The sequence below is a fragment of the Schistocerca cancellata genome, chromosome 1 (genome assembly GCF_023864275.1).
Source record: "Schistocerca cancellata isolate TAMUIC-IGC-003103 chromosome 1, iqSchCanc2.1, whole genome shotgun sequence".
Lineage (NCBI taxonomy): Eukaryota > Metazoa > Arthropoda > Insecta > Orthoptera > Acrididae > Schistocerca > Schistocerca cancellata.
The window spans coordinates 638,639,728-638,656,549 of record NC_064626.1 but is presented as its reverse complement, the minus strand read 5'-3'; the positions used below and the strand labels follow the sequence as shown (position 1 = coordinate 638,656,549).

General features: G+C 39.9%; 2 protein-coding genes across 3 annotated transcripts in view; both read left to right on the top strand.

Moving 5' to 3' along the window:
* LOC126183305 (uncharacterized) overlaps positions 1-16,822 on the top strand; it is a 162,512-nt gene that overhangs the window by 122,877 nt on the left and 22,813 nt on the right. The window lies entirely within an intron of this gene.
* On the top strand, positions 599-5,218 carry LOC126183296 (uncharacterized). Its single transcript, XM_049925139.1, has 3 exons — positions 599-676; positions 2,427-2,789; positions 4,312-5,218. The coding sequence occupies exons 1-3, from the start codon at positions 671-673 to the stop codon at positions 4,597-4,599; spliced, it is 657 nt and encodes a 218-aa protein (XP_049781096.1). The 5' UTR covers positions 599-670; the 3' UTR covers positions 4,600-5,218.

The window sequence follows — 16,822 nt, the reverse complement described above, 5'->3', positions numbered from 1 at the left end:
CGTTCCCGAAAGCAAATAGGGAGCTGGAGGAGGCGTTAGAGGTGCAGTAAAATTATGAAATATAGTAAACAGACTACTCAGAAATGTGGAGATGGAAGTGTTAGCACGATGTAGCAAGAAATTGTGGCTGCCGTCAAATAGGACAAAAGAGGGATGACTTGAATAACAAATAAGAAGATAAGTGAACAACATCTAGAAATTTTTTTGGAAAATCGTGGTTTACATACAGATGTTTTGTCACTTTATTAAACAACCAGTTCTAGTCAGAAGTGGACTATCCTTGGGCACATACATGCCAAGGAAAAGAAAAAATTGGCAAAGTGAGTAATCACAATAGCAATTGTAGTATACTAATCACAATTCATGACCTACTGTATAGTTAAAATGGACATGACGAGGCCAGAAACCCAAGCTAGGCGGATGGATGTTATATGTGGAACGGCCCCACAGGAAGGTGGGATTGCGTGACTTGCCGATGTACGCAGGACTATGCGTTGCGGCCTTGACCCGCGGCCGCACCGTGCGCGTGCCAGGCGTCGGACGCGACTGGGTTAGCTCCAGCAGCGCCGCTCAGCGCCACTCCCCCCAGTGGCTCTGTCCGCATAAAAGGCGCCCACCTCAGCTGTCCGGCACCACAGTCCCCCAGTCACCCGACGCACCAAGCGCAGTAATGCAGGTGAGTGCCCCGCCTCGTGGGTTTCATGTTTTCTCGAACCACATGGCTGTCATGAAGCCGCGGCATCAGCGTAATAATAAGAGACGCAATTGTTCGATAAGAGGCAGCAAGAAGGATGCTTGAATCTAAGAGACGCGGTTGACTGCATGACAATATAACACATCTGATATTGATAATAGCTGCGCCACATTCTGTATCCATTTTCAATTTAATTTAAATAAAGGTTCAGTTAAAGTACCCACTGATCAAACTAAACACGAGTAAGAAGGAATTATGACAAAACTGAATCAAAATATCGAAATAAAATGTGTGAACAATAAAAATTTTTCGGTTATTTTTCTGTTTCAGATGCACTTTTGTTCCCATAATATGAATAATTTGATGGTGGATATATTTTTTATATCAGATGGAATCTCTTGCCTCTAATATTTGGCAGTGGTGAGAGTACATCTGGACGAACCTAAGAGATCCAGTTGATTAAGGTCTTACGGGAAAATTATTTGGTACATTTTCGTAGTATGTGGTACAGTTGCGTTACGTATAATCTTCAGAGCAAAAGGATATTTTGCGCCAAGCGGAACCCTAGTAACGCCAATGAATGCACATGAGAAAGACTTAGTGTACGTCTTCTTAAAGCGAACCGTACTAATCCACATGGAATCAGCAGTTTCTGTTCAAACAAGCAACATTTCGTCATACGTTTTAAAGATTTTTTATTTATTTATTTATTTATTCATTTTTTGTAAATGTGAAAATATTTGCACCAACAACAACACGACATGGAATTTTCAAGGGTTCGAGATCCGAAGTTGATAATATGCGTGCATGTAACTAGGAAATATTTAATTTCTTTCATGGCATTCGTTACGTCTACGTATTCCTCTTAGAAGGTGTGTCCTGACGTAAAAGTAAATTTCATTTCGAGTGAGATGTTACAGTAGTAAAACACTGGTACCCGGATTACGACGCTTCAAATCCCCTTCTGTCGATAGACATTTAAGTCTTCCATTACTTCCCTAAATTGCTTAACGCAACTGCCGCAATGGTTACTTTGAAAGACCAAAGCCGATTTTTTTTAACCTTCCTTGCTCGACATCATCCTCGAGGAGCTTTAAACCTAATCGTTCAACTCATTGTGGATGTGTTCCACTGTTTGGATCGTATGAATAACGATCATCAAGAAATTTTGCCGAAATGTTGCTTCACTCCACCTACTTAACAAGTCCAGTATTACATATTTTGTGTTTCACAGGCTAGCTAAAGATTTATATTGCACAGTCAATTTCAAGTTGTGCAGATTCTAAAGTCGAAGATTAAAATTATATTTTGAATGAATTTATATTGCAATCATTATTTAGGTCTAGAATTAACTTACAGAATGATTACGATTTGTAAAATGTTTTACAAGTGAGGCTTTGGTTGTAGTTTTAATGAAACAGAGCTAAACTTGATTAGAAGATTGTTATTTATTTAGTTTCAATATCAGTATATTCAATTGCACTTGCCATGAATTAAACCAGAGAAGTTCCACAATCAAGTTTACCGAAAATAGACTGACAATAACGAAATTACATTTTTTGCGAATAGATCCTCGTTCATTATTTCCAGAAAAGGCCAGATATGATCAACGTGTACACACCTTGAACAATTATGATTAACTTCTCAAAAGAGATTCTTTCATAGAGAATTAGAACGTGATATGCAATGAAATGAGATAACTTAAATCAAGTTCCATCGCTGTGTGCTGCAGGCCATCCTGGTTTTCATCGCGGCATCGCTTGTGGCGGTGGCCACAGGCGAAGCGCCCTCCACCAGCTACGGTGCGCCCTTCCGCCAGGCACAGCGTCTCCAGACACAACCGCAGCAGCAGCAGCAGCAGCAGCCACAGGCATTCGCCCAGTCACAGGCGCAGCCATCATTCGCTGCTCCTCAGTCTTTCTCCGGATTCTCTGCGGCCAGCTTCCGCGCACAGTTTTTCATTCCCTCACAGGACGCCTCTCGACTGTCGGGTCTCTACCGCCTGCCTAGTTTCTCGAACTCTGCCCCCACCACCACAGAAGCTGCCACCACAACTACAGAGGCTCCTACGACTACCGTGGCCGGCCCTTACAACGTAAGCACGGTTAATATATTCACTTACTGCGGCGCAACTACGTTACCACTAGCTGAAGTTGGTGTGTTCCCTGTTCTTTCCAATATATTTGATAGATGGCCGATCTATAAATTGTATTCATTACACTTGTCTGCTCTTGTTCCAGAGGGTTATGAAATCTGATAGATAGTACGGGCATTGGATATGTTCCATTTGCTTTTCTATGTAAATTTCTGGGAAAATAATTGTCTTTGATTTTAGTGTAGGAGTCACTTGGCGAGCAACAGAACTTATAGAAAACTAAACTGCAGTTAATATTCTGCAGAAAAATGGAAGTGAGGCGCTTGGTATGTGATGTGAAGGAAGGACACTATGAATTATATAGCTGAGTGGCAAAGATGTGAGAAATTTCTTTGCAGAACCAGTGCTCAATGGATTGTGTTGAAAATTCTTACTTCTATAGATAAGGCTGCTAGGATGCAAGTTAAATTGTTGGAATTCTGTTCAAAAAAATGTTCAAATGTGTGTGAAATCTTATGGAACATAACTGCTAACGCCATCACTCACTAAGCTTACACACTACTTAACCAAAATTATCCTAGGGACAAACACACACATCCATACCCGAGAAAGGTATTTCTTTACTAGTAAGTGACTGGCATGGTGAGGCAATTTGTTAGCTTAACGTCACCAGATTGCCAACGGTCTTGATTGAATTCGTGACGTCCGTGTAGCGTGGGGATAGCTAACAGTGTCAAATGTGATCTGACGATCGGCTGATGAAGTTCCTTTAGTTGTATTTCAGAGGTAACCGTGTGGCTAGGGTCTCCCGTTGGGTAGACCGCCTGGTGCAAGTCTTTCGAGTTGACGCCACTGCGTCGACTTGCATGTTGATGGGGATGAAATGATGATGATAATGACAACACAACAGCCAGTTCTTAAGTGGAGAAAATCTCCGACCTAGCCGGGAATCGAACCTGGTCCAGTAGGTATCACATTCCGTCGTGCTGACCACACAGCTACCAGGGCGGACAAGAGGTGTAGGTATTAAACACAGTTCTGTGCTGTCCCTCATCTCATCATTGTACAATATAAACATGTCACATCACTGTACAAAGACCCACTGAAGTGATGTACACTCGACAGATATATTTAAGACCCGACTCTGATGAACAGTTAGATGGTTGGACAACCCCTCGGGTTAACTCAGACTACACTCTATATGACTCCCTCTTAGTTGGACACTAACTAGATGAATGTCAGGATGATAGAAAAAAGTATTTAAACAGGTGGGAATAAATTATGAGGAACTAGGGACACCCATGTTGGGCAAAAAGTTAAAAATTGCCTTTGCTATTTATGCGACGTGATAGGAGTACCATGTACCACCTGGTTGATGATAAAATGTGTATTTCAATTCAGTAAGTATTACAAACTGATGTATGTATATCATTTCCTTACTTCTGGTGTGTAGTGCTTGTATAATGAATCAATTTGCTTTCTTCCTATTACTTTACGAAAGTGCTGCTATGTGTGCCCACAGTATGACTTCCCCAGCGGCCGCAATGCGGCGCTAAGTGAGGCGGAGGAGAGTGGTGTGTACTACGTGCTGCAACCGGACGGCCGCCTGCAGCGCATCGCCTACGCCCACGGTCCCGCCCCCGTCTCCGCCGCCCCCGAGCAGCAGCGCGCCTATCCTGGAGAGCTCTCCGCTCTGCAGCAGCCAGCAGTAGCACCCGGCTACCTGGCGCGCTTCCAGTACCAGGACCTGCATCCTGCCGGTGCTCCCATCTACTCTTACAAGCAACCAGAGCTTGTGCGCATCAACTAGGCTATCAGACATGCTTCTTTCAGTTCCACAATTAGCTATCCCGATGTTCAGTACAATTGTGTAGCTAGCTGAGTGTGTTACCGAGGCGCAGTATACAAATATTGTGTGTATCTGGCAATTCTGGAAAATAAGGCATGCTGCCTCCTTTCAGATTCAGCTCTCAGAAGGGCTTCATTAAATCTGTTTAAAAGATAGTACACCATAGTATCATCATCTTCTCAACGAAAATTTCTGTTGTGCATTATACGGCAGGAACTGTTGTTACAATTATGAGGTTCTTAAAATTAAAAATATTTGTGCAGGCATAGTTCAACAGCTAAAATCTTTCATTATCTCTCTGACTTCCAACGTGTATAATGTTTCTTATGTGGTACACAAAAAGAAAGATTTCAAACAATCGCTGTAGTAATCATTTATTCAGTACGCTGGGTGACTGAGCATCGCTAAATGTAATTTGTCAAACTGCATTTATTACTGTAGAAAAAATTTTTTGTTGCCCTTCGAATTGATCAATATCCCGACAAAAATAGTTTGATCCAGATGTTTTATACACGGTCTTGTTTACTTGTTGATTACTGATGTAGAACTGTTTAACTGCAATAAAAGTTTTGTACAATTATTTGCAAACTTTTCTTTATAAAATTTCTTAGATTGGAAACTCTCTTGTACACCCTGAAATGAATATTGCCTTAAAATATTAATGTATTCCATGCATCATTCTCAAGCTCTTGACTACGTAATCCAGCCCTACATTTTTTTAAAGAAAGTAAATAACTTTTCCTAAAAATGTTGTACACTCCATGGATTGCAAGAACATATCCAATTAAAAAACACAATGTGGAATTCACAAAAGTGTACGAGCTTAGATTATCACTAACAAACACTACGGGTAATTTACTTTTGTAGCTAGATGCTGCTGCTACAGTTTAGAATTCTATTACACTTCTATGGCTTTTAAGGTCTAAATTAATATAGCACTGCATCTCACATCAGTGAGATACAATGAAAGTATTTGCAACAGTATGCAGCTGTATTTAAAAAAATTTAAATACAGCCTTCTATACTCAGAGTGGGAAGATTCCACCATATTCAAGCATCAGTGCTACTCGATGGATGGAGGAGTGCAAGAGCGCTGTCGATTTACAGGGACTGATTAATTTATTCTGTAGCCCGAAAACCATTATTAATGTTAAAAACACACTTTTTCTTCACAGAACAAAGTATATTTCAGTACTTCTGTCTTTCTTTATTATCAGTTTACATGTATGCTTATGGAATTGCAGATGATAATGACACTAACATTGAACACGTTTATCTCATTAACATTGGTGTGGGAATCCAAGTAACGTAACTACCAACAGAAGCGTAGACTGTGCGGCATATGGAGTTTTGGATCGTTGCAGGAAGTGTGTAAAGATAGATGAGATGTTTAAGGCAACCGCGTGTGATAAGCACAAAACATGGGTTCAAGCCCGTATGCGGAGCAAATTTTCATGTCACCAGTAAGTAATACTTTCGTACTTAATACATAATATCATTAGAGCTGCGTATCACTACCACTGTATGTTCCCTTAGAGTACGTACATCTCTGGAGGAACATACGTCGTAAAAATAAGTATTAATTACAGATCTGTAAGGCTGAAATTAGTTCGCACTATGAACCATGTTTTATGCTCACATATACACGCCACGCTGGGAGAAAAAACCTCATTTACGGAAATTAATATAAATGTGTGTGTGTGTGTGTGTGTGTTTTATAAGCGAATTTGTACACTGACACACAGATACACACACACACACACACACACACACGCACGCACACACACACACACACACACACACACACACACACACACACACACACACACATACAAATACATACATACATACAGACAACTTAAAACCTTCATTCTTTAACTCAGTGAGAATTCTTATAACGTATTATTATATACGTTTCGACTAAAATTATATATTTACGAGTAGATATTACTACATTAGTGTGCTAAAATCGTTTTCACATCAGTACGTAAGCACTAGACAGAGTTGTAATTTCACTGTTTATGTCGTAAGGGCCAGCCACTTACAGCACTGTTACTGTTCTGCTCCACCCCACAGGGATGCGACAATTTATGTACTATTCAAATATTCCGTAATTAAATCTTGGTTGCACGACAGGGGTCTTTCAGATCCGACAACCTTCCGTTATTTCACAAAATTGCCTTAAAATTAGATTATTCTTGTTAATGAGCTTCTTAATCTTTGGAAATACAATTGCTTTTCTTAGGAAAAAATATTGTTAGGGCTCTTTTAGAATCTTAAGCGAACAAGCCATCTTAGCAATATTTTATTTATGTTTGATCTGAATGGAGCGCTAAATTAGCAAGCTACCGATAATATTTATCAGTTGTGCACAGTTATACTAATGGTTGAGAGGTCTGGAAGTATGGTGAAAGCTACAACCGAGAACTCTTATAAAGGTTAGTGTATTTCTCATTGCCAACATATTTCAGATGAGGGTAAGTTTAGTTTCATAAACCTAATAATTACAGAACATTTCTTTATTTATTACTTCGAACGTGAATACCAAACTATCTGCAAGTGACAAAAGAAATCAGTGAGCAAAATTTTCAGTCAACCATCCTGATGCCGTCAATAGGCACTGATGATCTCCAGGATAATAAACTCGCAAAAGTGGTCAGTGAGGAACTACACCATAAAGACTGCAGGGTTGCATGTTTTCTTATGATATTGGTTTCCTAACACATTGCCTTTATTTTCTGAGAGAAACGCTGAGACAAAATCCTCCAAAGACTCAAATTGATCTACCTTATGTATCTGCTACCCGATTCAAACCTTCTCCCTTTAAGCCAACACTTAGCCTCCTCAGTTTGTCTTTCTCTACCCATTCTAAACTGATCCATCAAGATATTCATTAAAGAAGAGCATGCACTTCCCCATTACGATCAAAAACTTCATAATTAAAGCTACTAGCATCCCTTACTAAACAGCTACAACTGATGCAGAAAAATCTTTATTTTGAACGGGCGTTCCTGTATTTTCTATTCTATTCTCAATTGTAGAAGTATTCTCTTTAATTTACGCCACTTGTGCCTCATTCTTTACACTGTGCTCCTAAAAAAGCTGGTCATAATCAGTCTTTCATTCAGATTTTCCTCGACTACACTGTTCAGTGTTTCTACCAAAACATCCTGTCTTCTCGTTTATGGCAACTGAAATTTTGTTTGCTTTACAGATATCTCCAATTTAACTTCTTTCAATCTTGAATTTCTCACAATTTTTATTTACCTCTAACCTAACACTGAAAATTTTCTTCATAACCCAGATTGAAAATTCTGTTTCAACTCTTCAAACTATTGATCGAATTGTTGGTCTACGTTTCTGTCTTTTCGAATACGATTTCAAATTTTGTCTGTGATTATCGTTGTTATTCAATAACACCTTCTAATATTTCCTTCTTCGCTTCCTCCATTTTCATTTACAGCAATTAAAACATTATTTGAAGCCATATTGACTGCTAATCTACTGTGACTGTTCCAAAAATGTGAAAAGGTTTTCAATTACTGTTGCCAGCCACAAAATGTTTGACCACTAAATTATTTATTTGGCGCCATGTTTCAAGCCGATACCTCAAACAAGGCTATACTGGCATTACAAGAACATTTAACACAAGTGTATACGCCTACTGAAGTTTCTTTACATGACTGTTGTGATCATCCTCTGGAGAGAGAGGAGGACAGCCTAGTAAGAGGCGATACCACTTTATGTATTGGTCTTTTGTTCTCATGATAATCTTATGAAACAATCGCTCACTTTGTTCTTGTGGCGTGGCAGTTTCCTTGTGATGTGCTGGGGCATCGCTATTACCACGGCTCTCTTGGACTTCTTCACCAAACATCACAATGGTGCCTTTCAAGTGCGGTTGACAAAACAAATCACAAGTGAAGATGGTCGTCAAATATCGATACGTCGATCACTGTGTATCAGTAGGAATGCCTGCTGAATATTTTGCTGTCGTATCACTGGTGTTGGTTAGTGTAATATATTACGAACAGAGCCACTTTGGCTAATTTTACAATACAAATCACAGTACATATACCTTTGATTTTCAGAATTATAAGAATATTTCTGGGATATATAACATATATAACCTTGATAGTATTTATAATCTTAATGTCATGTACTTACTGTTTTAAAAGTACTGAACTGAAATCCGTAAAAAAGTGTGACGTTTTTAACTCTATCATTTAATTTACGATCTAACTTTTGGACTTAAGACAGTGGATGAACTTTTATATTTCTGCCGAGGACTTGAGGTTGTGGATAACTTTTTTATATTTACTCCCCGTCCTGTTTCATTTATATGTTTTGCTATAGCTGACTTACTAGTTTTATACAGTCTGGAATAGTCAATATCTTTTTAAAATAGGTTTTTAAGTTTATTCCTGTTTGGCCAAATGGTGTCTATTGAAATGACTGTATGTCATTTTATAAATTCCTAGTTTGCTCTGATTTTCTGTAGACTGTAGGAGTCACGGACCAATTTTCTACATCTACATCTACATCTATACTCCGCGAGCCACCTTACGGTGTGTGGCGGAGGGTACTTATTGTACCACTATCTGATCCCCCCTTCCCTGTTCCATTCACGAATTGTGCGTGGGAAGAACGACTGCTTGTAAGTCTCCGTATTTGCTCTAATTTCTCGGATCTTTTCGTTGTGATCATTACGCGAGATATATGTGGGCGGTAGCAATATGTTGCCCATCTCTTCCCGGAATGTGCTCTCTCGTAATTTCGATAATAAACCTCTCCGTATTGCGTAACGCCTTTCTTGAAGTATCCGCCACTGGAGCTTGTTCAGCATCTCCGTAACGCTCTCGCGCTGACTAAATGTCCCCATGACGAATCGCGCTGCTTTTCGCTGGATCATGTCTATCTCTTCTATTAATCCAACCTGGTAAGGGTCCCATACTGATGAGCAATACTCAAGAATCGGACGAACAAGCGTTTTGTAAGCTACTTCTTTCGTCGATGAGTCACATTTTCTTAGAATTCTTCCTATGAATCTCAACCTGGCGCCTGCTATTTTCTAACGTTGGTTTTGGTGGGAGAAGTGGTCCTGATGTCTGTATTTTTAAACAACTTGGCTGTTTTGTCTGAGATGAGTCCTAAATATGACATCGTTATATACTTCGGTTTTTGAATGCCATGGGCGCACATGTTGGATTGTTAGCATTTGCTTGTAGCTATGCATTGTGAAAGTGCAACTATATCCTGTCCGCCATAATCATTGCTGTGCGCAATGTATTTGCTAGTGTTTATTTTTGTCTCACACTCAGCATATTTAGTTGGAAATTACCGTGTTCTGCTTCAGAAGGAGTTGAATGCAGCTTGTTGATGCGGGTATGGGCGTGTGGAAGATTTATTAATGACTGTCTGTATTTCTTGGTCTTCTGTGTACACTGATGTTCAGGGTCTTGTTTGTGTTGCTTGTGGTCAGGTCTACAAAAATTACTTTGTACTCTTTCTACTGTTCTACAGTGAAGAGTACGTTACAATGGAAATTACTGAACCGGTTTAACAGAGTTTCTGTCTCTTCATTACTTCCATTATATACAATAGGTGCGTCATCTACATATCTACAACAACGCATATTGGTCTGAGTAATTTTATACATGTTGTTCAGAAGTTTATCTTCAAGATGACTAATGAAAATTATTGCAACGATAACAGCGAGACGAATTCCAGCCTAAAAACTAAGGAGAAAGTTACACTCAATATTGAAAAACCATTACACATTTCAAAACTCTTTTTCATTGAAAAATAGTTAAAAAGCAATTCAAGGTTTCAAAGAACTTCAGTTTACACCAAATGAAAATCTCATTTTCCTTGACACAGTAAACTTACACAGCAGCATGCTCATCAAATAGTACATATACATACACTGAAGCACCAAAGAAACTGTTATAGACATGCATATTCAAATACAGAGGTATATAAACAGGCAGAATATGGCACTGCGGTCGGTAACGCCTATCGAAGACAACAAGTGTCTGGCGCAGTTGTTAGATCGTTTGCTGCTGTTACAATGGCAGTTTATCAAGATTGAAGTGAATTTTAAAATGGTATTATAGTCGGCGCACGAGCTATGGGACATAACATCTCCGAGGTAGCGACGAAGTGGGGATTTTCGCTTAAGGTCGTTTCACGAATGTACCTTGAATATTAGGAATACTGTAAAACGTCAAATCTCCGACATCGCTGCGGCCGGAAAAGGATCCTGCAAGAATGTGACCAACAACTACTGAAGATAATCGTTCAACATGTCAGAAGTGCTACCATTCCGCAAATTGCCCCAAATTTCAATGCTGGGCCATCATCAAGTATCAGTGTGCGACCATTCAACGAAACATCATCGATATGGGTTTTCGGAGCCGAAGGCCCACCCGTGTACCCTTGATGACTGCACTTCACAAAGCTTTACGCCTCACCTGGGCGCATAAGCACTGACATTGGAATGTTCATGACTGGGAACATATTGCCTGGTCGGACGATTCTCGTTTCTAATTCTATCGAGTGGATGGACGCGTATGGGTATGGAGGCAACCTAATGAATCCATGGACTCAGCTGTCGACAGGGGACAGTTCAATCTGGTGGAGGCTCTGTAATGGTGTGGGGCATGTGCATGTGGAGTCATATGGGACCGCAAATACGTCCAGATACGACTCTGACAGGTGACACTTGACTGATAACCTTAGCAGTTAAGTCCCATAAGATTTCACACACACACAGGTGACACTTACGTAAGGATTATTTCTGATCACCTGCATCCATTCATGTCCATTGTGGACTCCGACAGACTTGGACAATTCCAGCATGACAATGCACATCCAGAATTGCTACAGAGTGGCTCCAGGAAAATTCTTCTGAGTTTAAACACTTTCACTGGTGCCAAGTCCCCAGACATGAACAATTTTGAGCGTAGCTGGGATGTCTTGCAACGTGCTTCTCAGAAGAGATGTCCACTCCCTCGTACTCTTACGGATTTATTGACAGCCCAGCAGTATTCATGGTCCCATTTCCCTCCAGCACTACTTCAGGCATTAGGCTAGTCCATGCCATGTCGTGTTGTGGCTCTTCTGCGTGTTCGCTGAGACCTTACACGATATTAGGAAGGTGTACCAGTCTCTTTGGTTCTTCAGTGTATAATGAAATAATTTTTTTTTAAATATCAAACTTTATCCAGAGCTTACGTAGTTGAACTGATAGAATTGCTAAGGTTTATCTTCTCCCACAATTATTTCACATTCAATGGGAAAATGTACAGGCAGAATGAGGCCCCAGCAGTGTAAATATCAGTTGTACGACAACAAGACATACACGTCACTATTAACCACAAAAGGTTTTAAATTATGAAAGTACCGTGTATACCTCTCTAAAATCTAGGTGGTAGAACGAACTGAGTAGTATCTACAAAGACAACGGCCTTGCCACAGTGGTGAGAACGGTTCTTGTTAGATCACCTAAGTTGAACGATATAAGCGGTAAGGGGGGAGGGGGTGGGGCTAGCACTTGAATGGGTGACCATCCGGTCAGCCGAGCGCTGTTAGCAAGCAGGGTGCCCTCAGTCCTTGTGTAGTCAACTGAGGACCTATTTGATTGAAAAGTAGTGGCTACGATCTCGTAAACTGACATACGGCCGGGAGAGCAGTGTGCTGACCACAGGCCCCTCCATATCCACATCCACTGGCGCATTTGGGCTGTACATGACACGGCGGCCGGTCGTTACCCTTCGGCCTTCATAGCCTGTTCGTCCGGAGTGTAGTTCAGTTTTTCAGCATCTACAAAAGCAAGAAGGCTCACTCAGGTCTGTGAGAACGTAGCAACACGACGCGTTCCAGGACACAAACACAAATTACTGTACACGTACTGCTGGAAAATTTTGAATTCCCAGTATGTTCCTACCTTGCACCATTGACAAATGACCTACCCTACTCTGACTGTTTATAGCTAGGACACCACGTATCACAAATTTTACCACATAAAATATTTACATAACCAAATTACCAAACATATACACTGGACACATAAATGTCATAACACATTCACCAACAGTTACGTAAAAATACAAGCAATACCTACCAAAATAAGAAAAAGAGAGACAGAAATAGTTATCTTAAAAATAACTTTTCAAGTCAAAATCCCTTTTTCTCAACAAATACTAATCGTACAAGGATGAATGAGATACCGTTAGAAAGGATTTTTAACCGGCTTAGGACATTGCATACCGATTTTGGGCTGAAACTTACTATTTGTGAAAATTTTTAACAGAGATCACTTGGTTGACTCGAGGAAAATTTTTGTAATTCTACTTATATCAGAGGCAAAAGAACATCACCGATGTCCAGCTTCATACCTATATTTTAGGATGCTAACTTTTTAAATAGTAATAAGAGACTCCCATTTCTTATTATCTTATTACAAATACCATTTCATTTCTTTTTAATTACTTATTCCATGGATAATTTTATACAGCATTGCCATTGATTGTAACCACGACCACTGCAGAAGTCCACTACATCTGCCCGTCGTACAAGTTGACTTTTGTAAACGAATATGCATTCCAAAACGGCAAACCTGCTATTTGCCGCGCTCGCCAGCTTCCCTTATCCCAGCGACTGTACTTATTAAAAAAAATGGTCATTATTTACAACTAGAAAAGTGTGAAAGTTTCGTACGGATCCCTTGTTTACAATTAAAGATCAGTTTATTGACACCAGGAAAGTTTTTGTAATACCACTGGCACACTGAACATCATCAGACCCAAGCACGCCTTTTCAGTTACAAAAGGATAGTTGATTATTAAAATTTAATTTGCGATCACTATAAATAATTCTCAGGGACAAACACTTCAAAGAGCAGGAGTGTATTTACCGAATCCCGTCATTATTCGCAGTGTTATGCAACCTTTCCAAGGATAGGTAAATTTATTAACAATTTTATGTACTCGAAGATGACGTTCTTAAATCCCATATCGTTTACACCGAACTACTGAAATCTTTCTTAAACAATATTCTTCAGAATTATGCGAATGGAAATGCATATACAAATAATAATACATTCATTATTATTAATTCACGTCTTTCGATTCATTTTGAAATAAGTTTTCTTACTCTTATCCCAACGACTACAATTACTCCAAACGTTGTCATTATTTAAAACTACAAATGAAAAGTTCACCATGGGTACCCTTGTGGTAGAGATATCGCAAACAACGAGAACATCGAAGTTTAATCCACTCACTATAAACCTACGACTATTCAAAAGGAACAGAATTTTAGTAGCTGAAATTAAAACTGTAATGGTTGAAACTGCTTTTTCGAGTTTTTCTAAGAGAGGGAGACAGAGAGAGAGCTTGTCTGTGCGTGGCAGACGATGTGCGTTGTCGTCGGCAGCCGGATGTTGGCTGCGTCAGAATCATATTAGATCCATCAGTGGTAGACTGCTACTGCTGCATGCTCTTGTCTGACGCATAATCCATTGGAGCTAATGTCATACCTCAGTTATTCTTCTTTAGGTACAGACTGGAGTGTAGGAAACGCTATTAGATAGAACTTGGTTCTTAAGTGTACTTCGCGAGCATTTACACACAGTTTTTTTACGAGTACAGAATTCACGGTCTGGCGGATAACTTTTGAATGTGAAGGTTGCCTCGTTGCTTTTTTAGTGACTGTCATTGCTTTATCGCGCGTGATTCCTTATTAAGCTGTAAATGAAAGATCAGAGAATACATTAGTTTTTGCAAGTCATTCCACAGCAAACAATTTATTCCAGTTGACAACAATCACTTTTCACTCTCGTGTGCATTGCCAGTTCAGTTTGCAGCAGTCAAAATAGTTTATTTCTTTTCACAATATCAACGTCTTTATTAAGTATATATCATATTCTGAAATCAAGTGTCTAGTAGTGTCTGGCGAAACTTTTATTCCGACGCTTGCTGGAACTTCTGTTCCGTGCATCCAAGTGACCTCGAAACCCACTAACTGTTCGACTCTCTCACTGTCGATATGCTCTGCACTCACTGTTCGTAGAGCATTTTTCTTATATCCTTTACGTTGACGAGAGTTATATTACAAAGATTACCATTAAATTGCATGTATTCCACTGCCCCAAAAAACAACGAAAGTTGACATGTAAATCGGAAATACAAGGTACGTATAATAACAGAATTAAAGTACTGTACAGTTACACTTCACAGTATAGCTAAAGGCATGTGGATCATCAATTATATGTCTAAAGTGAAAAGCAGAAAAAAAGTACTCAACACAATTAGCTCTATCTTCATAAATATCATCTCTGATTTTTAAAAACTCTTTAAAATTCTAACACTGCGTGAGTTCTGTGGTTCTCAAGAGATTCTTAATTGGATGAACATTTTAAATGACGTACATTGACATTGGGTAAACTAAAAGCAACGACAACTTTTCTTTAAAATTTACCAGCAAAAGCATGTGGTTTTTATAGGGCTAATGTGGTGCCACAGTACTGCAACCCTGCATTTAACAGTAATAAACTGTAGCAACTGCAGCGACGTCAAACATGGCCGATTTGTAGACACCTTAAGGTAAGAAAAAATAAAAATACGACTGCAATGTGCATCTCATCATATTGTGTTACTAGTCGTTCCTTCGCTTTTACCTTCATCATACCTGTGTTCGTCTAGCGAACTTTTGTTATCGCACTTTTTAGAGATATTCGTGATCTCCCTGTTGTGGTATTCAACCTCACAGTATCTGCTGCCTTAGTCAACCTCATTCGTCAGTACTTCGGTACCTCGCATCTATCCACAGTGTTTTTTCGTAATGAATTCCTTAAACTTAATCTACTCTTAATTGATGCTAAATTATGGCCTGAATATGTACATGCTACTGAGTATAACTCGCAACACCCTAAATGATTTCGGAATCCTTCTGAAATCAGCTGGAATCTTCCCGTGTTCCTAGGCCTTTTCCACGTATATCTTCCTCTCTTGTAATCTTCTGAATTTTCAATGCTGCACTATCTCTTACTAACGGAAACACATGGGAGAGCTCGTATCTCTCCTGTCTGATTGCTATTACATAGCCCATACTCTCCAGTAGCCAACGGTTTTGCGTTATTGAATGCCAGTTTTCGTCAAATCACCGAAGTTAACATTGGGCATGGCCAATATTTGGATGGGTGAGCGCTGGATGCCCCGCGTACTGTTAGCTGAATTTCATTTGCCTTTACGACTAACGGGAAGAGGAGCAGTTACATAGAATTCCTGATCACCACACTTTGCGCCTATGTCTTGGATTAAGTTCCACATGTCTCTGCACTCGTGTGAAGTGAGGGAATGTGACACTGTTGACGCGATCTGTCCGTCGTACGGAGACGTAAGCTCGGCAGCCAAAGAAGTACGCAATGTGCCGGCACATGGCTTCACCCTTTCCGTTTTCTCATGAACGCCCCAAAACACCACACCCTCATTACAATCTCCTAACAAATCAGATACGATTGAACACACTTACCGAAGGAAAGATGCCGTTGTGAACAAAGGTCAGACAAACATGTCCGCTCACGTAGATGAACCTGCACATCGGAGTCTACCAGCCTACCATACCATACGACTGTACTTTTTATACATTTGTTACTAAGTCGTTGGGTTAATACCTGCTTTTAGTCATTCATGATTATTTGATTTTCGTTGTTGTTGTTGTGGCCTTCAGTCCTGAGACTGGTTTGATGCAGCTCTCCATGCTACTCTATACTGTGTAAGCTTCTTCATCTCCCAGTAACTACTGCAACCTACATCCTTCTGAATCTGCTTAGTGTATTCACTCTTGGTCTCCCTCTACGATTTTTTCCCACCACGCTGCCCTCCAATACTAAATTGGTGATCCCTTGATGCCTCAGAACATATCCTACCAGCCGATCCCTTCTTGTAGTCAGGTTGTGGCACAAACTTCTCTTCTCCCCAATCCTATTCAACACCTCCCAATTAGTTACGTGATCGACCCATCTAATCTTCAGCATTCTTCTGTAGCACCACATTTCAAAAGCTTCTATTCTCTTATTGTCCAAACTATTTATTGTCCACCTTTCACTTCCATACATGGCTACACTCCACACAAATAATTTCAGAAAAGACTTCCTGACACTTAAATCTATACTCGATGT